Here is a 24945-nt window from a genome sequence, read left to right as displayed (position 1 = left end):
TTACTCATCTTGGTCTCAGAGGTCCAGGTTCACAATGTTTTGTCTAAATCAAGGGGCCTGGATTTTCCATCCAATTTTACATCAGTCTTCTCCATGGAGAAGGCCAGCCCCAAGCAAAATTACAGAGTTTTTCCCAACGCTACGCCCTCCCTTGACCTCTGTGCTGGCCGTGGTTCTTCTATTTCAAAAGATTCAAGAGATTTGATAAATTAATTTTCATGAAGATACCAGGGACTTAAGGAATTAATTATCACTCTCCAAGGTACTAGCTGTTATCCTACCAACTTACTGTTAAAAAGTAGAGGTTGGTAGAAATAATGCCCAATCCAAAAGGAATGTATCTTAACAGTGGAACTTCAGACATCATGGTGGTTCATCATGGGAGATATTTAAATTCAGGGCCCTCTTAAATCACTGCAACTGGGTGACCACATACCCTGCCAAAGCATAACACTGGCCCAGTTCACAGCTACAAACCCTCTGTCCGAGATCCATAGTAGCGTCATTGGGACAGTGAAAGTTTAGAAGCCAGCCACTCTCTGAATCTCAATACTCCTTTAGCAAGCAAAAAAGAATGAGACAGGAGGAGACTGCTACATAGCTAGATATACAATGCCATGCTACGGAACCCAGTCGTATTTCTTCAAGTTCTTTCCCTGGATCACTCTGAGTAATAGGAATCACCACAGAAGCTCTGTGAAGCAGGTATCTGGAGTAATAGCTATGAAACAGTATGAACCAAACACACACACACACACACACACACACACACACTCATTTGAATTCATCTGAAGTAAAATTTTTCTTTGCCTAAGAATCGAAAGAAAAAATTTTTTTCCTTTTACAAGGTCCAAACAAATTTTACATCTGTTTAGGTTTCTGTGGGCCTCTGAAGTTCCTCTCAGCATGATCAGAGAACTAAAGTGTAGTTTAAAAGGACATTTATAACCCATGGTTCTCCAGTGAGGAATACCTCTCTCAGGGAATTTCTGCTTTTGTGTTTCTAAAAGACCTTTAAAAATAAAATCCCAAATATCTGGGTGAATATTTAATTCATGGCCAAATTTTAAAGGCAGCCAGAGCGCCACACAAAATGCCTGACACAGAGCTGTAAATAGGGGAACGAGAACTATCTGTCTAGGGCGGGGATTTCGTGAGGCGGCTTCACCACCACCCCGCGTAAGAAGTGAAAAGAGTAAGTGTGGGAGTCAGAACTATGAGAACACCGGTGTGGAAGAAATCAGAATGAAAAAGAAAAGAAAGCGTTTTTCTCCCCCACTCTGTTCACTTGTAGTAGGAAAATCTGCCCAAGACAGAGGAACCTTCCGACCCATCAGAATAACAGGTCTGTGAGCTTGCACTGCCTTTGCACTTGCGCTTGCACTTACTTCCTCAAGTAAGGCATAGGAGGAGGAAGAAGAAAGAGTAATTTTATTTCAAGACTGTTGGCACCAAGTCATCTGCTCACATTTATTTCTCGACAATGAGTTCCTGATGTTGGTGACCCAAGAGCTCCTTAAGGAGGCAAAATAAAACCACTCATCAGCTTTGCTCGCGAGTCACCACTGCTTTGGGCAATTCTTTTCTCCCGGGTCCTATACCCCTTTTTCATAGCCCGGGGCAGTAAGCAGATGATCTGAGTAACTAGTTCAGGGCCCCTATTTAGAAACAGTTTCTTGGGTGTGAGTTTCCATGCCCATGGGATGGTATAAGTGTCACTGATTCTCTTTGCTGGCTGGGGCGGATGGAAATGTACTTTAAAGCTCAGCATCAAAGCCTTCACTTTAGAAGCTGAAAGCCTTCATTCCCTTGCCAACTGTGCTTTCCCCCCCCCATAATTAATTAATGCAGTATTAATTGTGCATGTGCTATGAGGCTGGCCGAAGGGGGAGGCATAGCATGGCCCTATCCATGCAGATCAGTGGCTTTGTCAAGCCGGAAACCCAGTGGGCATCTACAGAGGGAGCAAAATGCAGATTGCCATTTTTACAGATTACAGGAAAGGCAAACGTGCCTCAAGTTGCAGAGGGGATTCCCACAAATGGTGCAGTTGGGGTCAAGTAGGTAGTTACCAGAAGCCACACCTGTGCGTAATGCACTGGGCAAAGAGCCAACTCACAGACAGTTCGCAGTTCTACGAGAAATAGGGAGCAGGCCTTAGATCAGAGAGAAGGTTCTTGGGACCCCGTGTAAGGGGCAAGGGGCCGCGACAGCCATCAGAAAACCTGCAAGGCCAAGGAACTGCCTCCGTACCCAATCCTGACCATGGGCAATGTAGGCAAGTGTCCACCAGTATCAGATGTCGAGAATTTCCATATTTCCTTGCAAGAGCGCATCCTCACAAGACAATCACAGCTCAAGTAGAGGACAGTTTCCTGTGTCACTGAAACACCACCATCTGAACTAAAATTTGATGTTGAGCGCTAGAAGTCAAGTGAACGATCATGATACTTAGCATTTATAGACAATGTGCCACTGCTAACACCCCTTGCACTTCTCTTCTGTAATTAGAGAACAAATAAAATGTTTGAGCCTGTGAAGGACCAGGGGAATCATATACTCTGGCTACTTCGCTTTACATATGAAGAAACTACAACCCTGGGAGAAAGAACAGATTGTTTGGGATGACCCCCCCAAATGAGCACACTGGGCCAACGCTCAGAGGACCGACCCCAGACAAGTGCACTCCCCGCTCTATTACCCTGTGGTAGAATTTCCTGGAACATATGCCATGTTGGTAAACTGAGGCACCGAGATGTCAAACAATTTTTCTGAAGCATGTCAGACTAACAGAAAGTATTAGGAAGTGAAAAGCTTTATTTTGTGAACTCGTTAATATAATCTCCGTTTGAGCACATCATCTTTCTAGCTGTTTTACAGTCGTCTGGGAGGTGGATCATCTCTTTTTCACTTACCTTTGTTTCTAACATTCCAGAATTTATAGAGGTATCTGAAAATATACTACAAATAACAGTCTGCATAGAGGACTGAATTTGAAAATTTTTCTTCCACTACTTCACAACGTAATTCAGTTTATGTCCCTCACTTTACCCCTTTGGCCCTCGTTGTCTGTAATTTATAAAAATTTCCCTTAACTTAAAAAAAAAAAAAAATCAAGCTGTTAGCTTGGATTTTCTCCTTCTAACCAACAGCTTCTAACCATGATTTCTATCGGTTCCTAATGAAGAAGCAACAAAGTGAAGTGACAAAAAGCCTGAGGGTTTGGGCTTTGATCTGGATTCAAATCATGACTCCTTCACCTTCTCTCTGTGTGACCTCTGGCAAGTGATTTACCACTCTGAGCCTCGGATACAGATACAGATATAATATCTACCTTGCAGCATTAGAGATTACTCAGAATAATATTTGGAAAGGTCCTGGCAAATAGAAAGTGCTCAATAAACAGCACTGACAATGATTCCTTATTCCACACATTATTGTCACAGAAATTTCTTTAGAGTGGCATCTTATACACAGTCGGCCTCAGAATGGCTCCTAAGGAGAAGCACAGTTCTAGCAAACTTGCAAGTGGGGTATGACAACAAAAAAATAGAAACTCATTGGCAAAGATAAGCTCCTCCTGGAAAACAAATGGGTAATTAAATCTTAATATTGTGACTTCTAAGGTGGAGCTAATACATAGATTGCCCGCTACACCTGTAAATTTTCTTAAGATATTACTATTCCATGACCTTCAAGACTCACCTCCGTGCCTTTTTTTTTTTCCTGATTGTTACAAACCTTCACCCTCCTCAGTGAACCGCTTTAGCTAATGCTCCCACCCCAGAGAATCCAGCCCTGTTGAATTGCTGAAATCAAGTGTTCCCTGCACAGCCCCGCCTGGGTTAGACTTTTGCTCCCAGGCATCTAATCTGCATCCACCACACATCTACAGCTCTTTATCCAGTACCTAGATCTGCAATCTGCATTTCTATTACTGAAATCTTGGAGCTCCATTTGAGGCTATTTCTATCCATGATCTAGAGGAAACAGAGTCTAATTTCAAAGGAATGGAGTTTAATCCACCTACCCAAGATGGAAGCAGGAACTATCAGGGCGGGGTAACTAATTATTCTTGGGAATTTACAGGCAGCACGTGGCCAGAGCCAGGGACAGTTTCTATCTCTCAAATCCTGCTCTACCTTGCTTCAGAAGGGACCAGAAGGAAGAAGCCCCAAAACACACATGGATGGTTCAGGCAACTGACCCAGAATCCTCCTATAGCAACAGTGAAATCAGTAACACCCAAAGGTCCGTGGCAACTTTTACCTCCAGAAAAACATGAAGATGAGGTGGTCAAAGTCATTCCTGTCAGAAATTCCAAGAGTCTGAGCTACTGATAAGATTTCACTTAGGCATGAAGCAAAATGGGAGAAAATATCTGTTATTTGAGAATGGAAACTTTATCCTATTTGTATAGACTCAGCCCAGTCAATGCTTTGTGATAACGAAGAGGACTTGAGGAGTAACCTAGGAAAGCCATTTCAAGCCAGCATCACACTGAATCTTCATCATGCCTGTCTGTAAGGATTGTGTAGCTATATATGAAATCGGCCATGGAACTTATGGACAGGGGCCCTAATATGCCAAGAGAAAGACCACAGAGGTCCTGACGGTTGGGAAATCCGAGGGGAGACAGTTGAGAGGAGACAGAAGAAATGGGAACATCATTTATTTCCTGTTGTTCTAGTCTCTACTCAGAGAACTGACTGGTTCTCATGGGCTCTTACTTTTAAATGGCTGTCTGGCTTAGTCCATCATCATCTCTCAATATTGGGTCTAGAATAGCGCGGGGCGTCTCTGGGCTCACCTCAATAACCCACAGCACCAGGTAGGGACCATCAACTGCCAAATGCTTCCAAACGTCAACTTCAGAATTCCAAGGACGCGGAGAGCCCTCCCTTCCCCATCCCCCCAGGATCAAGGCGCTTTGTCAGAGCTTCTGCCAGAGGAACTGCCTTAAATGTACACAGAGCGCACGGCATGAAATGCAAAGTGAAAGAAAAGGTCAATAGACCTCTGGTTATATATTTAAAAAAAAAAAAAGACATCTATAAATAGCTGCATTTATTGAAGCTGCTTCCTTATCAGGAAGCATGGAGCTAGGAATTAACGTCTGCCTGCATCGGAAATTCTTTCAGACTGCAAGCCCAAAAAGGAAATTTCCCTTCCAAAGCATCCTGGCTGTTCTGTGGCGGGCTGTTTTTTCTCTCCAAGCTGTTTGAAGCAGCTAAGCAGGGCCCTGATTCGGCCCCCGGGTGCTGCTGGAAAAGCAGAAAGCCTTCAAGCATTTGAATGTGAAAAGTGGAGGCACCCAAAGGAAGGCTTAAGGGAAACAAGATCTAAAACGCGGGTGGCTGGCCATCTTTGTTAGAAGTCCCTACTGCTCTGTCAGATGCTGACTGAGAATTAAATCTTCCCCATGTCCTTGCCTCAACTCTGCTGGTGACGTCACGACACGTCACGGGCAGCTGTGCGAGGAGAGGCCATTTTTGGAACGCTGATAACGGCAGAGGACAGAGGAGGACTTGCTAGGTTTGAGAAGAAGAGTAGTGAAGGCTGAGGAAGGAGATTTACAGACTGGGCAAGGCCAGTGAAGAAAACCATGCCAGACAGAGGTACAGAGAGCATGCGGGTAGGAAAGTGCCCGAGAGCGGACTTGAGCTCCCAGAAATCGTGGGTCATTAGAGGATAAAGCTCATTTCCAGTGTGACTTAGGGAAATCAGTCTCAGTGCTGTGTAGACAGAACTCTAGGCCTTTTCTTTAGTGAAACAAACAAGGACATACAAGCTTCTCTTGGCCCTTGAAAATGAGGAAGCCACCCGTTTACACAGGCTATTTATCAGCTTTGGAAACTGAAAGAGCCCTAGTGAGCTGGGCATTGTGTGAGGTGCTACGCATAAGTTAGCTCTGATCCTTATGGGGAACCCTCGCGAGTAAGTGTATTAGAAAGGTGAGTTTTAGAGAAGTTAAATCATCTCTCTAACAGAGAGAGGCAGCCCTGGAATGCAAGCCCACTCAGGTCTATCTGGACCCAAGTCCTTCCTACTACCAGGCCTTTTCATTTGGAAACGCCAAAAAAAAAAAGCAGTGTGACCTGTTCCCAGGTCATTCCTGGTGAAATGCCAGGGAATGTGGGGACATGATTGAGCCCCACTCCTGGAGCTGGCCCTCTCAGGCCTTCATGGCCAGCTCTGTCCCTCTGGTTGCAGACAGAAACTGAACGTCAACCTGAGCTCACGAGAGAGTGAAGAGAGGGGAACAGCAGAGACGGGTGGGAAAGACCAGAGTGAATTATCCACAGTAACCACCTCGGGTTCCCGGTGGAAGCCGACCTGTTGAGGTTCAGCTCAAATGAATGGTCAGGTGCATGACCAGAGCCAAAGCGCTCCCAGTCCCTGCACCCACAGCCGCCCAGACTCCAAAGTCAGCACTGCTGCTACATCCAAGCCCACAAGACTCCGTCATTAATGTGTTCTCCCCAGAAGCCTCAATGGTGACTTCCAAAGTAGACACCACATTCGGCTCTTCCAGGCTTGGGTGAATCTGGTCAATTCGGTGGACCTATCGGAGCCACAGTCGCCTCATCAATAAAAAAGACTTAGTAACACCTACTTCAAGGACGGTTGCATGATTAAATGAGATAATACACAGAAGCACATGCTGTTGCTTGTAACAATATAAAATATGAAATACGATTATATTTCATTCCCATTTTTGCCTCTTCCCAGGGAACAAAATTAACTTGCAAGTATATAAAATTGTGGGTTGTTCTAGCTAATTAGGAAAGTGAGGCACTGCATCTCTTTTCACTATCCTGGTTCTAATATAGCCTTGCTCGCCACGTGACTGTCTTCGACTCAGCTACTCTGCTGAGAAGGCAAAATCACCAAGTGGGTGAGCCACGAGGTAACGTTTCCAAAGGAAGGCATTAAATTAAATTATTAAACACACACAAGTAGGAGTAGTAATGTAAGAATTTTTGAAAGATTCACAAGGAAAGGAAGTAGAGCCAAGGGACTATTTCTGGTGTTCCGATTCTAGAAAACTCTAAGCAGCTATTACGGCTATTTATTAACCCACAACATCATAAACCGTAACCCTATTAAAAATGATGAATGAGTCCTAGGTTCTGATTTTTAAATATCAATTCACAGGGGTTTTAGAAGGCCCAACCAGCACTGCAAAACGCGGAGCCTCTGAGCAAAGAGATAATGTCAGCCTGTGATTAGATGTGATTCTATCAGCTAAATCCAAAATGATCATGTAAAAAGGAATTTAAAATAAAGAAAGGACATTTAGTGATTTAAATTCCGCCTGATAAGTCTGAAGCATACTTACTATAATCAGATGGGCAGCCCTGAGCATCACTGTTAGAGGCTGAGGGTTGGCACCACCTCATGAAGCACCTATGGCTGCCCCCTCACCACACACACCTCCCCAGGAATTTACAAGAAGGTGGTCTTTGCGCAGACAAATCAGAAAAGTCTCCCCGCCAGAGGTGCCTGGGTGGCTCAGTCGGTTAAGCATCCACCTTCAGCTCAGGTCATGATCCCAGGATCCTGAGACTGAATCCTGTGTCAGGCTCCCTGCTCAGCTGGGAGTCTGCTTTTCCCTCTGCCCCTCTCTCTGCTCGTGCTCGCGCTCTTCTCTCTCTCTCTCAAATAAATAAATGAAAAATCTTTAGAAAGGAAGGAAGGAAGGAAGGAAGGAAGGAAGGAAGGAAGGGGCCTCACATCATGAGGCCCCTAGTGAGAATGAGGCAATGGCTCTTCTCTTCAGTGGTTGGAGAATCAAGAGCGAGCTCCTCTAGGCAATCTCGGGGATCTTTGGTCCTTTAAGTGTTTTCAAGGTTCAACGAGAGGCTCAGTTCCCATTAAGGACTAGAACTTTGTGTCTTCCACCCACCTGCTATAATTGTTGTACTTCAGCTCTTCTACCCTCAAGCTTAAAAAATAAGTCAGTACCCTTTGTAGAAGGAGGAAAAAATATAAAGAAGAAGCCCTTTCTATCTTCTCAATAAACATACTTGTGTCTGCTCTCCTAGTAAAACATGCAGGTTCCAGAAATCTGCTGCAGGACTGCTGACAGGCCCGGCCTGCGCATGTGGGCAGCGAGGAGGCCAGGCCAGGATGGCTCGGGGCTGGCCCCCCTCCCCTTGGCTCTCCTCCTTTCCTGGGCCCAGACTACCCCATCTGGCCCTAGCAAGTCCTCTATAATCACAACTTAACACTTTGCTCCATTTATCACTTTGTTTTTATCATAGGCAAATAGAAGGAAAGGTATTACTTTCTACTTCTCAATAGCTTGCTAATTTGTCACACTGTGTCTTCAGATTGGGTAATCCTGCGGTTTGCAGAACAAAATGGTGAGAAAGCCTCCGTATGAGAATCTTCACCATTATGAGCCCTGCCTTCCCTCCAACCAGGAAGGGATATATTTTGACTTAAGAACGAAAAGAGAAAAAGAGTTCAGCAAGAAGGTTTATCGGGATATCAATGAGGACAAATGGTTTGAAAAGAAACGACTTTGAGGCACACCAGTCTGGGGAGTATCTCTTTAAAACAAGCAGCTAAAAATGCTTTCAACCTAGCAATACCATAAATGTCCTGCTGCTGTCTTGGCTTCCAGATTCTTCCCCGTACTTTCCATGAGCATTCCACTGGGAATTGTCTGGAATCCCAGATTAAAACAGCAATAACCCAATTCCCTTGTTAGAATATTTATTTTCTTTTAGGTTTGGAAACCCAGCTGGGATGCATCTTCAAGTATATGGCACAGCCTCAACCATCCTAGGGGCTACATGAGATGTTTCTCAAACAGCTCGATGGGCAGCTGAATCCTGGAACAGGAGAAGGAGGAGGGCAGCTCAGCCGCATGTGGAAAGCCCCAGCTGAGGACAAACAGCAAGAGCCTGGGAGCCTCCATTTTCAGAGGATTCAGTCCAGATGTCAGGACCAACAGGGCTCATGCAGATTACCCGGGAGGTCTCCAAAGTCAGGCTGCCAGCGAGGAGGCATCGCCCTGACCTGAATCCATACTCTAACACCTGATTATATTCTAAGGTCGGCAGTAATACGCTACAATCCTATATCTGATCATTATATATGTGGGGATCCACAAGGGACATAAAGTATTCCACAATTCATTGACCAGTTAGAAGATTCAAGCCATAAATCATTTCTGCCACTATAGCCACATCGGTGAATACTGGCTACGTGTCAACCCTGAATTCATCCCTCTATCCAAAAAGTACTTATTAAACACACTTACATAGTAGCATAATAGACAAGAGCCCAGGCTCCGGAGTCAGACGGAGCTGAGTTTGAATCCCAACTCTACCCTCGACTAACTATGTGACCTGGGCAGGTTCCTTAAATTCTCTAAGCCCTAAATTCCTCACGCGTGATGTGAATGTTAAAAGAACATCTACCCTACAGGTACTGCTGGGAGAATTAAATAAAATAGTTTACATAGAGGACTCCACACAGTTCCTGGACCAGGGCAATCCCACAACAAATATGAGCTATTACAGTTGTGTGCTAGGCGCATGGTAGGCCCTGTACTGCGTGGTAGGCAGCCCAGCTGAGGCCCATGAGGAAACCGTCTACTCCCGAAACAGTGTTGATATAGAAGAGATGGTTCCAAGTATGGAGAAGGACTCCCTAAGTGAGATTATGATAGCTTAAAGTGAAGAGGGCCGTTAAATGTTCTCTTGTCGCGTCACAATATTGTCTGGTAGGAAAACTGGGTATTATAATGACTGACTCACAGTCAACCAGCTAGTTTAACAGCAGAACTAATTAAGAATGAAGACCTTCTAACTAGCTAGTTTGGTGTGCTTCTTTGTTTCTTCTGCCATGGTAACTACTTATGGGCAGGCAGTCCTGTGGTGAAAGGGCTTCCAAAAATAAAGGCATCCAGAGGCGAACCAAGAGTTAGGGCCTCCTTGCGGGGGATGTCTCAAAGGGATAAAAAGCTATGAGAGGGCGCCTGGGTGGCTCAGTCGGTTAAGCGTCTGCCTTCAGCTCAGGTCATGATCCCAGGGTCCTGGGATCGAGCCCCGCATCGGGCTCCCTGCTCCACAGGAGGCCTGCTTCTCCCTCTCCCACTCCCCCTGCTTGTGTTCCTGCTCTCGCTGTGTCTCTCTCTGTCAAATAAATAAATAAAATCTTTAAAAAAAAAAAAAGCTATGAGAGAAATCTCTGTTTGGGCCAAGCGTTCATACATTTTTCTTCTCTGTACTAGACTTTAAACTCTGTAAGGGCAAGGAGTTTGGTCTGCTTTGCTCGCTTCAGTATCCCCAGCACCCAGAAGAGTGTCCGGCGCAGCACAGATAACCAGTAACTATTTGCGGAACAAATAAATGAACGAGATTAGACAGTAGGAGTGTTTTGCCGGCACGGCATAAGCGTGTTCGATTTGGAAGTGACTATTCCTGAAGTGAATATACCAGTCACAGGACAGCTTCTGGAGGAAAAGATGCTGTTACCGGACTCCGGTATCTTTTCCAGTCCCGTCTACTCCCCTGGGGCCTCAACACTCCGGTTTAACAAGGACAGGAGAGCCTGCCGTCATGACCCTCGCATGGCATGACACGGCTACAGTCCCAATCTCATCTTTAAAAGTTCATTGTGGAGAAGATGGGAGAGTGGAGCTCTGTCCTTGCCCAAGTGAAGCTGGAATGTGCTGTCACTTACAGCAACTTTGTAAATACAGACGGATGCAGCAAGCTGGAGGAAGGGAAGGAAGGGCTCCCATGGCCCTCAGCTCCTCCCCATAATCCCAGCTACCTCCTCACTGGAGGAGAAGGGATAGCCAGCAACATTCCCCTGCGACCTCCCAGCAACACAGTCACCTGATTCCCTGAATTCTCACAGGGTGAGCAAAGAGGAGCCTACATCCTCTGTCTCTTTTTGTTCTCCACTTTCAGCAAGCAACCTTCTGGCTTCTGAGGAGGGATGGAATGAGAGGAGGTGAATATCCTGGGGAGCCAAGATAGGGCCAAGGTGACCCCCCGTGTCTTCTACAACCTGGACCTGTGCCCTCGGGACAATGTTCAAGCCAGAAAACCTGGCATTTTCTTGGCCACTGTGATCAGGGTGGGAATCAGGTGACTCATTCTCCCCAGCTGCCCCATCACGCTGTATCATGTAGGCTGGGTGGCAGCACAGGAAAGAAAGACAAAAAGGAAATGACAGGTGTCGGCTGCTTTGGAGGCTGGCCTCAAGAGCACAAGTGTGTTGGCCCTGATGCTCTGCCAAGCTGCAGTAGAGGATTCAGACAGGGAGCTGGGAGAGGCAGGGGGAAGAGATGATCTGAGAGAGAAAGGTGGAAAGAGTGCAAACTGACCAGAGCCGCAGAGGCAAGGCAGGTACAAGAGAACAGGAGAGGAGAGGAGAGGAGAAGAAAGGACAGAACGGAGAGGCCATATCTAGGCAGTAAAATGAAGCAAAGAAAAGCAGCCAGCATGCATTTAAAAAAAAAAGAAAAAAGGAGGGGAGGCTCTGTAAAGAAAGGAAGAACACATAGCCTAAAAGCAAAGCAGGGAGGGAGTCTGACTCAGAAACTGCCCAAAACTTAGGGTCTTATGAAAATACTAAAAAGAGCAGTCAAGTGTGAACCTAGGGAGACAAACTTTCCAAAAAAGTTCCCTTTGCCTCTTAGGAGATCGAGTGCACTCTGCCCTATAGTACACATTTCCAGATGTTGGAGGTAACATAGCAGCAAGGGCCAGGAGTCTCAAGCTTTTCAATGGGCTGCAAAGCAGCTTCGCAAAGTGGGCGCCGAGTGACAATTTCAGAGCTTGCCCCTCTCCGGCCCAAAGCCCCGCACCCCCGCCCAGTCAGTCATTCCCCTCTCAGTCTGTCTGTCCTTCTGGCCATGGTGTTGTGCGTCCTCCCTCCCAGCCCCGCGCACGCGCGAACACTCACGCAGGTGCGCGGGCAGACGGATCGAGTCGTCCTCCATCCTGAGCGCTCGGGGCACTGGAACATGAAGTGGAGTCGAGGAAGCGTAACTCGGCACCGGGCTCTCGGGAGGTGTATATGAAATTCGTTCCTGCTGTTAGAAAGAAGGGCAGGAAGAGGGGAGGGGGAAGAAGACAATGAAGGCTTAGAACTGACTTGGGTGTGAAATCAGGGAGAGGGGTGGGGAGCAAAGGGGAGAGAGGGGGCATTTGAGCGCAGGTGGATCAGGCTTCACAGCAATCCCCCTCGCCCCCTCTCCAGACACTCCATCCACTTAGTTGTCTTTCGGATCTCCAGCATTTGGGAATTTTTTTTTTTTTTAAGATTTTTATTTATTTATTTGACAGAGAGAGACAGCGAGAGAGGGAACACAAGCAGGGGGAGTGGGAGAAGGAGAAGCAGGCTTCCTGCAGAGCAGGGAGCCCGATGCGGGGCTCGATCCCAGGACCCTGGGATCATGACCTGAGCCGAAGGCAGCTGCTTAACCGACTGAGCCACCCAGGCGCCCCCAGCATTTGGGATTTGTAACAAGGCTCTGGAAAGGCTGAACATAGGGCTTCTTTGGACTCGGGTCAATAGGTGTCCATTTCCCCCTCTCTGTGCTAGTGGTTCGTTCAAGTGAAGAGGAGAGACAAGGTGGAGGAAATGAAACAGCATATCCAAGAGAATGGCTTAAAGACTACTCTCTCAAAAATTGCTTGTCCAAGTCCCATAATTAATGTCACCCATACATTAAAACCTCGTTTCCTCTTCTCTGGCAACATCCCCAGCTTCTAATACAAATATGATTCTGTACTCAGATCCAATGAGAGGTGAGCTCAAAGTGATGGCTTGTAAGTTCTAGATTTAGTTCATAAATCTACAGCAAGATTCTTCTATGGTCTACCTATCTCATTATAAACCAAAAATATCCACTGCTTATTTTTTTTCCTTTATAGCAGGGAATTATCTGCAACATTAATGGCAGCTCCTTGTCCCTTCATTCTCCAACTCAGAATCGATACTTCCCTTCCTTCTGAAGTATTTCAGAGCTCATTCAAGAACTGTCTGCAGTTAAGGCAAGTACTGTTTAATTGAAGATACTTACTCAACTGACAAGGAAAGGGGGGAGGAGGACTTCTGCAGATGCACTGTTTAAATTCAAACAGACAGTGTTTGTTAGATCAATTAAAACAACTGGATGGGATGGGAAGGATTATTACTAGGCTTTAAGTTAAAACACAGCAAATATTGGCAAGGAACTGACTATTATGTTCACCTAGAAGAGCAGTGCAATTTGCATGTTAGATCAACTACTCTGACTTAAAGTCCATACATAAATAAACATAACTTCCATTTGTTTCTGTGGTTCAACTGGGCAAAGTAAAGTGGAACATACAAGGTCCAAAATTAGTTGGGGGAAAAAGATCAGTAAGATGCCATTATGAAAAAATCAAAATCAAAAAACAAAAATCAGGAGCAAAAGAAAAATCACAGATGGAAATAAAGCAAAGGGGGTGTTTATGTTTTGGAAAGACGTTTCTCCAACATTTTATATTCCATCAAATGTGCAAAGGGAAGCAGGGGAGTCCCCCTGGCTCTATAACCAACTTAAAGCTTCCCTTCTGCTCAGAGCCTGGAAAGTTTGGTGGTTGTGGTAGGAAGTTTTGATTTTAAATTAATCTATACATATTTCTGTAATTTCCGAATGGAATCGCTATACCTTCCCTGAGGCATCTTCTACCAGCGACTAGGGCATTTGGAATATTTCCATTTAGACATACATCCTAAACTTACCTTGTGAATTTCTTAATTAAAGGCAGGAGTACACATCCTAGATTTCATTTCTGTCTCAATCAAGATGTCCAGTGAAAGGTCACCCAGAGCAAAAGCTTCAACTTCATTTTTCTTAAATTTTACCAAACATCACACATATTTTGAGCAACTCTAGCTTAAGGAGGAGTTATACTTTTTGGTGTTTGGTTTGGGGTTTTGGGGGTGAAAGAGGCAAAGACATCAACACACCTATGGAACACATACAAAATCTGTTGAAGAGTTTTTCAAAGTGAGGTGGGCTTTTTAAGCATTCTAAACACAGTCTGTTTTCACAAATTCTCCACACACTTCAACTCTCGGGGAAAAAAAAAAAAACCCCAGTCCCAATATATGTCTAGATATCTTATCTGCCGTTAACTTTATTCCCAGAAATAGCTTTGTTTTGTTAGGGTTTTTGCAGAAGTGAAACTGTTGATGAAGAAAACATAGTGCAGCCAAAGAGTTTTTCAAATGGCATGGCACAAGTGTGAGAAAAAAAAAGATGGCATTTCATAATACGAAGACTGTGTCTTCAAGCAAAGAGAGACTCACCAGATCCTGCAACTGGTCCCTGGGACAGGCCACGTCATCCCAGCTCCCTCGCCCCTCACCAAGTCCATCAAGGGCGAAAATGGAAGAAACCCAGCCCCCAAAACGGATTTTACTTTGTTTCCTGGGAAATCTACCTCTAGCCTACTTCTAAGAGTCAAGCTAGGTATCACCTTTAAAATGTATATATTCTGACTTGCTAAATTATCACTGCTGTCCCTTCATTTCACCGTCCTTTCTCAGGAGGCACCCCCCCCCCCCCGCCCACCATGTGCGCACTTCGTCGTGGTTGCCTGTCCTTCCTGCTCGACTGAATTGCCACACTCCAGTGTTCGCCCTGGGATTTTATACCACCCCCCATGTCCAAGCAATTCTAGATGGAGACAGACTCTACATTCTCGTTTCTACCCAGCGATATTCCATGCAACACCATAAGCTCGGGACGGGAAGCTCTTTTTAAAAGATTCCATGAAGAGATTTGTCAGTAGCAGCAGAAGAGAGGGTACCTTGACCAAGAGGGGAAAAGCAAAATACGCTTCTAAGACCTTGAGCAATTTGCTGGCACAAATTACACACCTACCCTGACCCTGGGTTCAGCAACCAGCAGAGCACTCAGGGGACCCCGGAAAGGACACCGCCCAGGACGTGGGCTTCTCTCTCCGGACCGAACAAAACACACACCTGCGAATCCCACACTGCAGGCTTATCTCCCTTTGTCTCTCTTTCTGTTAATTTCTAGGGCGACTCACATGGTTCACGTTTTTTCATCTATTCCTATAACCAGGCACTTAACATCGACAAGGCACAACCTGCAGACTATCAGCAATTAGAAATAGGAAACAAACACCATCTCAGATGGAGACATCTAGACAGAGAGACTTAAGGACATCCAGTTTCTCAAATCAAGCAAACCTCTTTATCCTCACAACTGCTTCTGTGGCCTGACCCTAACAAAGGGAAGGGGAGTACCCGCTTACAGCTCATTCACCTCAAAAGCAAACTGTCGTCGGATGAAAACCAGAGGTGTTTTGTTTTAACAGTACAGAAGGGATAACGATTTTCCCAAGAGGATTATAACCACTGCTCTAATTAAATTAAAATGCTACAGACAGTGATATTAATGCATTCAAGTGTTGTAGGGGGATAAACTGCCCGCGGAGGTCAATGATGTGACTGAAAAGGCCGTGATGTGGTTACATTATTGTTTATATGCTAAAAAAATAAAATGTGCGGCTCTCAAATTTGCAGATACAAACTATCGAACCAACCTACAGAACAAAAGGGAAGCACCTAATGGGGGGCGGGGGGCGGGGAGCAGCACAAAGCTCTGAAAAGAGAAAATAAGGCTAAAAATAGTTTTTAGGCAAGGGATGAAATGTAAATTTCACTAACCATTATAGAAAGCTTTTCTTTCTTTTTTTTTAATTTAAATGGAATATGGAGTAGGGTTGCTGCAAGCATTTAACTACCAGAACCAAAATGAGGTCTATTCCCTGTCCTCCTTCCTCCCCCAAACCATGAAGGGCCAATGAAGGGTACCCACTGGATTCTGCTCATTTTTAAATCAAGTGCTTAGGAACCTGTGACTATCACATAAAATAATCTTAAAGATTTTACGCTCTGGAGGAGAATGGTATTTTCCTCTCCCCTCCTCCCCACCCCATGACTGCATATCACAGAACTGAAGAGTCAAAAAATGAATATTATTACCAAAAACGTCTTCCCTTTTCAAAATTATTCAATACAGAGCTTCCATAAATCATCGGGATCCCCCTGGTGCATTTACACATTTGTTTTTACACCATTAGTTCTTTAAAGAGGCTGAAGGGTTGAGACACTTAGAGCCTGTTGCTAATTAAACATTAACTTTCTGGAAACAAAGATAAAGCGTTTCTGGAACTGAGAAAAACAGAAGCAAAGTCTGGTTGTACTTGCAAAAAGATGGTTTACAGGTCATTTTAAAGATTCCTCTAAAGCGGAGACGTCCCGGATTTAGGCACTATTTTCCCAAAGTAGCCCCCAAACCCACTATGAATGCCAGATGACCCCAAGGAGGGTTTCTGAAGCCCGTCGTGTACAGGCCTGAGGAGGAAGAGTGCCACAGAAACAGACGGGGTGACCACTTCTCAGGGAACTATGGTAAAAATTCTACAGGTGCCCTTGCCTCCTGCTGCACTTTGGTGTCCCTTCACCGCCTGAAACTGACACCTCAGCCAAGATGGCAAATAGCAGGCACCCGAGGTCCAGCGGGCACGCTGGTGATGCTCAAGCTTTGCAGGGAAGGAGCTCTTTTTCCCCCTGCAGGGTTTTAGGAAAGCTGCGGGGAAAGCTGATGCTTGCTTGTTACTACAGTCTGTCGTCTACAGACCGAAGAGAAGACATGTCTCTCCTGTAGGAAGTGATTTACCAAGATTCACTAAACTGAAGCCGAAATGCACAATTATTTAAGTACATGCTTCTGGCTGCAAAATGACGCAAAGTGGTGGCTAGAGCTTTCATTAACCAGTGAAATCCAGATGTCACCCAAAAACTGAGCAAGACAGAAACTGGAGCAGCACGGTTTTCGAGGTTTTTGGCACAGTGGATGCAAACAGACATGCACAAGAACCTGAACTAACACACTCTCGAATGCCAATTTCTTTCACTTGAAAATTCACGTTGAATATTTTGTTCACCCCCAAAGGTGGCGAGATCAACTTGGAGAACTTGGGGAAAGATGCAAACACCAGTCTGCTTTTCTAAATACACACTGTACCCAGAGCCACAGGCCACGGCGGCTTTGGCATTTCCCCAGAAGGAAGCCGTATGCCTTAGGATCTGGGATACATATACCTGGGGATCTGAGGTATTCAGACATGAACTCTGAAGTAGAAAACCAGCTCCATCAAATCCCAGCAGTGACGTTGTGATGCTAGCTTTCCATCCCCTAGGGGCTCCAGGAGACATCTATCCCAGCAGCCCGAGCAGACCCTCCTCTTAGCTCCTCTCCTGAGAGAAACATCCCTCTGGATGCCGAGCCACGGGATTTGTACTGCCCAATCGGTCTTTGGCTTTTCCCGTGCCTGTAGTAATTTCAGGGGGAAAAAAGTGGGGATACCCTGTGCAAATTAGGATAGGTGGAGCTACACTTCTGTTCCCTGCAGCTTCTGTCCATGTCGCCCAGATGCCCATTCAGCCCTTGGAAGGGGGTGTGGGAGGATGCACCCGACAAACCACACACACACCGATGGGAAATCTTCCTAGGAGCCTGGCTTCACTGGTCTACGAAGGGCTCTTGCCTTGGACATTTGAGCAGACAGGTTCAGGACCTGAAATATGCAGATTCCTGTATATTTACAACTGAAATAGCCCCTTCCTCACCTTCCCGGCCTAACAGCGTATTGTGTCTGTCCATCAGACACAATTAGTTACAGCATCTTAAGCCTTTCTTTTGCCCAGAACTATGCTATCTGTGCACAGCAAAGTGAATAAAAAGAAATGTGAGCAATGGGCCCCCTGGTCAAACATTGCTGTAAGAGGTCACGAGGGTATTTTTTTTTCCCTATGGTTGTTACGAAATACTTCAGCATTCATCAAGTGTCCACTAGGAGCCAACGCCTGTAATGGGCATTATAAATTCTGCCACCGTCAAGTCCTCGAATTTCCAAGATGGCCCCAATATTTAAAATCCTGTATCACTTTACCCATACATGTGCATGGGCCCTCATAATAAATACCTACACCCCTCAGAACAGATGTGCCGATCTTAGTTGTAAGATAAGGTCACTGCAACCATCAGGAAGGGGAGCTAGCATTCAGAGAGCACTTGGAACGTGCTGGCCATGAAGCCTTTATTTTAGACTCACAATAACCCTGCAGGGAAGGCACGATCATCTCCATTCCACACAAGGAACCTGACCTGAAGATCACAGGGGTTAAGCAATGCCGTTGAAGTCTCCAGCTCATGAGATGGTATGGCTGGTATAAAGAGGAGAAATAAGATACTACACTTAAGTAGCACTGGCCCATCGTCAGTGGCTTCACAACTTATGGGGAATCCCCAGAGAGAAGTCCAAGCTTGTAAGAATCACTGCAGCTCTGGAATATTCCACTGCTTTGTGCCCCTACCCCTCACAGGATTGTGTGGGGTTCCTGAGAGTCACGCCACAGAGCCGCCTAAGCCAGGGTGCCGACTTTCTGAAGCCTGTTACTTATCCAATTGGGAACACAGATGGAGGGAGTAAATGGATTTAGCTGAGGAAGGGACTAAACCCGACATATGAGAGAAGTTCTCAGACCTCTGAGCAGAGGTAGCCATTAGGATTCATCCAGGTATTACCTGCGGGACACAATCCGAAGTCACCAGGGCCTTTGCAGATTACTGGTGCACAGGATGACTTCAGAAATCTCACCTGAGGTTAATTTTTGAGTAAAAATATGTTACTTTTATCTCTAAGATTTTCTTTAACAACAACAGAACACATTTCCCTTACTCAACTACTTTCCATTTATCTAGTGAGCAGCAAATCTGAATGTACAAGTGAGACAGGAGCGGTGAGGAGGAAAGGCCTTGTCAACATTTAGTCAGGCCTTGAGTGAGAACATCTGTCTACCAAGAAGGAGCTGAGTCTGTCTCCAGAAATCTGAGTGGCCACAGTCCCATGACGCTTCTCCAACAGGCTGAAGAGGCAGACTCCATTCTCTCAAATGAGGAATGGATAAAGGCACTAAGGATACATGTAGCCTGTGGGGAAGAAAAGAGTTAAAGGATCCTTCTAGAGGTCTTCAAATATGGGAAGGATTAGTGTGAGGCAGGGATAAGGGCACCTTAGAGGGCAGGGCACGGTGTGCTAGAAACATGGACGTGGTGTATTATTCCCCCTCAAGCCAGTTGAAGCTGAGACTCTACAAGGGGTTCCTACACGGGGAAGGAACTCAAGTAGAACTTGAAGATGCCTTAGGACTCCCAAGATGCTGTCCCTATATGATCTCACACCCCCTGGCGTGTCACAACTTATTAATTACAGTGTGGGCAGAGGGCAGAACAGATCCAAACAGAGCGTCACCACCACACTCCCCTCCTCTCCCCATCAGAACTCCCCAAGACCCTCACAGGATGCAAGGGTTCTACCAAATATTATTAGAAACAGCACTAGTGTCTAGAACTAGAAGCCACCCCTTTAAGACAAGCACCAAAGCAAAAAAAAAAAACAAAAAAAACCCCAAAAACCAAAAAAACAACTCAAATAGATTTCCTTATTGTTCCAATTTAAAACATTTTAATTAAGATCCTTTCCAACCCTGATTTGGTATGAATTTCTTTCCCTTTTTTTCCCCCTGAATTTCTTAAGTATTTCTGACATGAGTTGTAAGCAGAATCTCAAGCTGTGATTCCCTTGCATGCCAGGTTGTGGTTTCCAGGGAGGTCTATGCTTAAAGGATGCTCTGCTTAAAGGATGCTCAGCTCACTTGGCTGGAACCCAGTGCTGACACAGGTGAGGTCACAGGCTTTCGACCTGGATGGGAAAATTAAACACGTGTGCTCCGTGGCCCCAGCTACCCCCCGAATCCCTGCCATGATGGAGATGACCGCTTTCGCTCTGAGTGGAGATTAGGTGAGCTCACCAACATACATCACCACTCCTGGAAACCCCATGAGAGGGCATATCCTACTGATAGTGGGTCGCACAAGTGTAATAAAGGTGGTGTGACTTTATTTGTACACAAGCAGCAGGTGTTATCCCTGTGAAAAATCAAGTCTTGCTGTTGGATTTATCCAGAAATGCCCCAGAGCTCTGGATCAACCTTTTGAAAAGAGGGTCACTAAATCCTTTCTTCCTAACTAATTCTAATAGCAAAAGAAATAGGTACTTAAATTCACAGCAGCTTATGTCTTGGGCACAACAAAGTGGCCAAGTTCGGCTCTTGATTAGCTGCTTTCTCCTCCATTAATGCCATTCCCCTTAATGATGTGGCTATTACAATTAGCCAGGATGCGGTGTCCCTGCCTGGGGCTAACGAGTAATGAACTGAGAGAGCTGCTATTTAGTTATATCAAGGGCACCATTAGAGAGCACTTCTCAGTTTCTCCCCCCAAAGGAGAGATACCTTCCAGGCATGTTCCACCTGCTGTGTGACGCTCTCTAGAGCCTTCACAGTGCCCCTGGGGTGGGGGAGCCAAGTCCCCTGGGGCCGTGGGACCTTAAGACCTGGGCCAAGAAAGATTGCGGGTCAGACTTTTGCAGAGCCCAGGGGCAGAATACATGGTTAATGCACAGGTTGTTGCTTCAAACCTGTGCATTAACCATTTGTCCGTCCTCCCCTTCCACCTGCTGCCTCGTGCCTCCTAAACCCTTCACCCCTCCCCCACGCAGCTTTCTTCTCTGTGTTACAGCACCACTCTGGGCTTTGCTCATCTTCACTTCTTTCTTGAACGGCTGTATCCTGGAAGTCTCTTAAAAGGAAGAGAGAGAGAGAGAGAAAGAGAAGCTACCCACAACCCCAGCTGTCTGCTGGGGGTGGTTGCAGGGGAGGCAACTCAGACCTTCTTTAAAACAAAAAAGCCACCTTTTTACTCTAAGAAATATGAGGTTTTAAAGATTTGACACCAGAGCAAGATTTACATTCCCATTCAGATGACAGTAATCCAGAGAAACACTGAATAAGGTCTCTAAAAACGGCAGCCCCAAGGAAGCTCTGTGCATGAAGTCCTACAACTGCCTCACGGATTTGGTCCCTTTGCAGCGAACCAGGAGGCACCCACCCCACCATGGCTCAGTCTGTAAGGCAGAAGGCTGGGGTACAGCCCCTACCATGGTCAGACTGAACAAATTTCCCTGCGCTCCATAGATCAGATCATTCCCGGGCTGCCTCAGGCAGAGAAATAAATATAAACAGAAAAAGCCCTGTAAACTACTGCAGATTACTGGTGCACAGGATGACTAGAGTAAGAAGCGCAAATTAGTTCTGGAAAAGATTTATATCTCTGGAAAATGTTTGCCACCTAAATAATTTCAACAGAACGACGTAAGAGCACCATACTTAAAAAGCAGTGGAAAAGAAAGAAGTCAACCTCTCCTCAGCGTTGCCGTCTGAGAGACTGGCATACCCATACCCACCCTCCACTGTCACAGAACATTATTTTAAAGATAAATGAGATTAAGCTTGTAAAATATTATGAGTTTCTTCAAACAAAGGCTCTCTATAAATGCAAGGCTTTATTATGACAGGGAATTTGAGAAGTCCCAAATAAAGCACTACTTTTTGTGTATGCCTTAAGAATTAAACCTGTCTTTATGTTGTAACATGAGAACTTAATTAAAACCAAGACAAGATCGACATGACCTCACTCTATAACTGACTGAGGAATTAGGGCCGAATTTATCTCCTATCCACCCCCCCCACAGCCTCTACACCTTTAAAAAGTAACATATAAACAACCTTGAATACTGATTACGAGTGTCACACACCCGCGTTTCCTCTTTCAGAGAAACTTTTCCAGAAGTAACAACCCTCATGGCAAGTATCTTCTACCTCTACTACCTATGCTTATCAAAAACCTTAGAAATTCCCTGATTCTTAGACACAACACTCCTGATAGGAACTCAGAAAGGGCATCTTCTCCTTCGCTGTGGTCATGGTTAGAAAGACCACGGAGTTTTGTTTTTGACAATGGATTTCTGTGTGTCAGAGATGACAGCAGTGATTATCAGAATATTAAACAGCTTGAATTAAGGAAATTCCTGTGCTACACTCTTGTAGCCCTGTTGTTAAGACTAACAATTTACTGGGGCCCCTGGGTGGCTCAGATGGTTGAGCGTCTGCCTTCAGCTCGGGTTGTGGTCTCCAGGTCCTGGGATCGAGCCCCACGTCTGGCTCCCGGCTCAGCGGGAAGTCTGCTTCTCCCTCTCCCTCTTCCTCTCCCCCTGCTTGTGCTCTCTCTCTCTCTCTGTCTCTCTCTCAAATGAATAAATAAAAAAAAAGAATTATCTTCAGGATAGTTAAAAAAAAAAAAAGATTAACAATTTATTTTAATAAGATCCATGCCTTCATTATAACTACTAGGGCTCCACAGTATATGAAAAATATGCTTGAATTTCCATATACTTCAAGGACTCGGGATCAGTTAATAATCAAGGAAACACACATTCCACATCAGGCATTCTGAATCTTGGCTGCACAGGAGAATCATCTGGAGAAGCTTTAAGAAGAAAAAAAAAATTCTGGGGCACCTGGATGGCTCAGTCAGTTAAGTGTCTGCCTTCGGCCCAGGTCATGATCCCAGTATCCTGGGATCAAGCCCCATGTCGGGCTTTCTGCTCGGCGGGGAGTATGCTTCTCCCTCTCCCTCTGTGCTCCCTCTCTTGCTCTGTCTCTCAAAAAAAGAAATAAAATTCTTAAAAAAAAAAAAAAATTCCAGTATCCAAGTAAATCAGTTAGGTATCAGTATCTTTAAACCTCCCCATGAGATTCCAATATGCAGAGGGTAAGGCTGAGAATCACGACACAAATAAATATTGTAAATCAAGACACGTTAACTGATTATCGTTCACAGCAGTTTTTTAGAAACCTTATTAACCAGGCGCCTGGGTGGTTCAGTTGGTTAAGCATCTGCCTTCAGCTCAGGTCATGATCCCAGGGTCCTGGGATCGAGTCCCGGGGAGCCTGCCTCTCCCTCTGCCCCTCTCACCTGCTTGTTCTGTCTCTCTCTCAAATAAATAAATAAAATCTTAAAAAAAAAAAAAAAAGAGAGAGAGAGAGAGAAACCTTATCAACCAATCTGCTAATGGTCCTTCCCTCCTAAGTTGCTACTGTTCTGCCTTTAACCATAAAATGGAGATTATCCGTGTAATTCAGGAAGTTCCTGACTAATGACTACCTGACCTACATAGGAACAAGGGCCCTAGACAGGTGTGCCTGAGCTGGTTCCTCTTCTCTCCCAACTGCCTCCGGAGCTTCCTCCCAAACCCACCTGCTTCACTTTCTGGAGCTCCACACAGAGCCTGTGTTCTCAGCACTGACTGCACTTGAAGTGTGTAGCAGGACAAGGTTGGTGAAGGAAAAGCAAGAAGGAATGAAAATCCATTTCACTTCTGGCCTGCCCTCCCTTCCCCCTCTTGCACCCAGAAGGGTCTGTCTGTCTTCGTGTACCCAGACCCCGGACCCCCTTCTTGCTCAAGAATGAATCCGCATCAAATAGCTTGGAGACTGGGGAGCCTCTTTTCCATGATGGCAGTCAGGGCTGCATTTGTGCCATTCTAAAGGGGTGAGTGGAACCCATCTGCCCCCAAAGTAACCTTGCTACTAGTGAGTAGGTCTTTATTTCGTACAGCTCAAATCTGAAGAAATAGCCTGAGCAGCCGACTTCTTAATAAAATCTTAGAACCCTAAATTAGTAGAAATCTTGAGCCTGCTAAAGCTCTTTACCAAGATACCCTTCAATTACCAAAAGCCCTTCAATCACAGGCTGTTCTATCCTAACACCCCTAAGAGTCATGTCACCGCAACTAATACAAAACCTAGTTGACAGATACAGGAATTGAGGTTGAAGGGTTAACAAGATTCTTGAATGAATCACATAACCACTCTGGATGAAGTTTAGCAGTCCTAAACTCAAAGTTGTCATCTTTCTACAGAGTTCCTTTCTGCCTAGAATGGTTTTTAAACTCTTGGTCATCATGATAAAACCTGGGTATAAAGTGGCCCATAAGGGGAAGGGCGGCTTACTCAAGAACCTAGCTGAGTTATTTATTCATTCCTTGATTTAAAAACAAAACAAAAAAAACAAAAACAAAAAACAAAAAAACACTCTTGAAAAAGGCCACTGAAAACTTAAGTTCTTCCTCTAAAACAAAATTTTCAAGTTTCCAGGCAATCTTGATGTTATTAGTATTTTATCTCCTCTTCCTTTAAGCAAAATACAATTCTGCAACAGCAATAGAATCATGGCAAGAACGTGACTTTAGCATCTGAAATCCACTCAGGTGTTGAAACTACTACAGCGAATAGTAAGTCTCTTTGCATCTTTAGAAACCAACTTGCAAACCAAGCTGTGAAAGCACAGTGCAGCGTCACCTCCAGTCAAGCCTCACCAGTGGTGTCAAGAGCTCCAACACGGAGCTGCCAACAACCGAAATCTATAAATAGGAAGATCTGGAAAGTTTAACCAAAAAGTTGAAATAGGGATTCTGAAAAACCACTTGGAGCTGGGACGGTCCAAACAGGAGCTAGCTAGCAAAGGGCTCCTATGTCCCTTACAGCTATGGAATTCCCCTTTAGTTGGATTTCTTCATGTTCCTTGCCACAAGCAAATCAAATCTATACTGACGATCACCAAAGTTTCTGCCCGAAGAAAAGGAGCGGGGTCTGAACAGACACAAATGACAAAGCACTAATGTAGTTCTTTGCTTGCATGAGAATCAGTGGTTTCTGAGTACGGTGAAAATGCATTTGAAAATCATTCTGATTAACACAAGCAAAGCTACCCTCTCAATGAACTTACTAAGACCTGTTTTCCAACCGTCAGTTGTCATAAACACACCCATATAAAGAAAAGCACAGTAACATAATGGGGAAAATGGGTCTACAACTTTGGAAATCTAGCAACTTTCCCTAAAAGAGTCCTAATAATACTTCCAGTGGGTCGCATAGGAC

The 24945-nt window shown here is 45.2% G+C and overlaps 1 protein-coding gene across 4 annotated transcripts in view; it reads right to left on the bottom strand.

Annotated features, from left to right (window-relative positions):
* Nucleotides 1-24945, bottom strand: part of ETV6 (ETS variant transcription factor 6) — a 239477-nt gene that overhangs the window by 134506 nt on the left and 80026 nt on the right. For 2 of the 4 annotated variants that reach the window (XM_081821246.1, XM_081821244.1), the window contains one exon: nt 11935-12064. The exons of 1 other annotated variant lie outside the window; for it this stretch is intronic. In XM_081821246.1, the coding sequence (XP_081677372.1) occupies nt 11935-12064 (130 nt within the window). The remainder of the gene's footprint in view (nt 1-11934; nt 12065-24945) is intronic. One more of the 4 variants, XM_081821245.1, reaches the window with a different exon arrangement.

The sequence above is a fragment of the Leptonychotes weddellii genome, chromosome 5 (genome assembly GCF_054177405.1).
Source record: "Leptonychotes weddellii isolate Sample4059 chromosome 5, ASM5417740v2, whole genome shotgun sequence".
Lineage (NCBI taxonomy): Eukaryota > Metazoa > Chordata > Mammalia > Carnivora > Phocidae > Leptonychotes > Leptonychotes weddellii.
The sequence above is the reverse complement of the archived record's forward strand: the minus strand, read 5'-3'. Positions and strand labels throughout refer to the sequence as shown.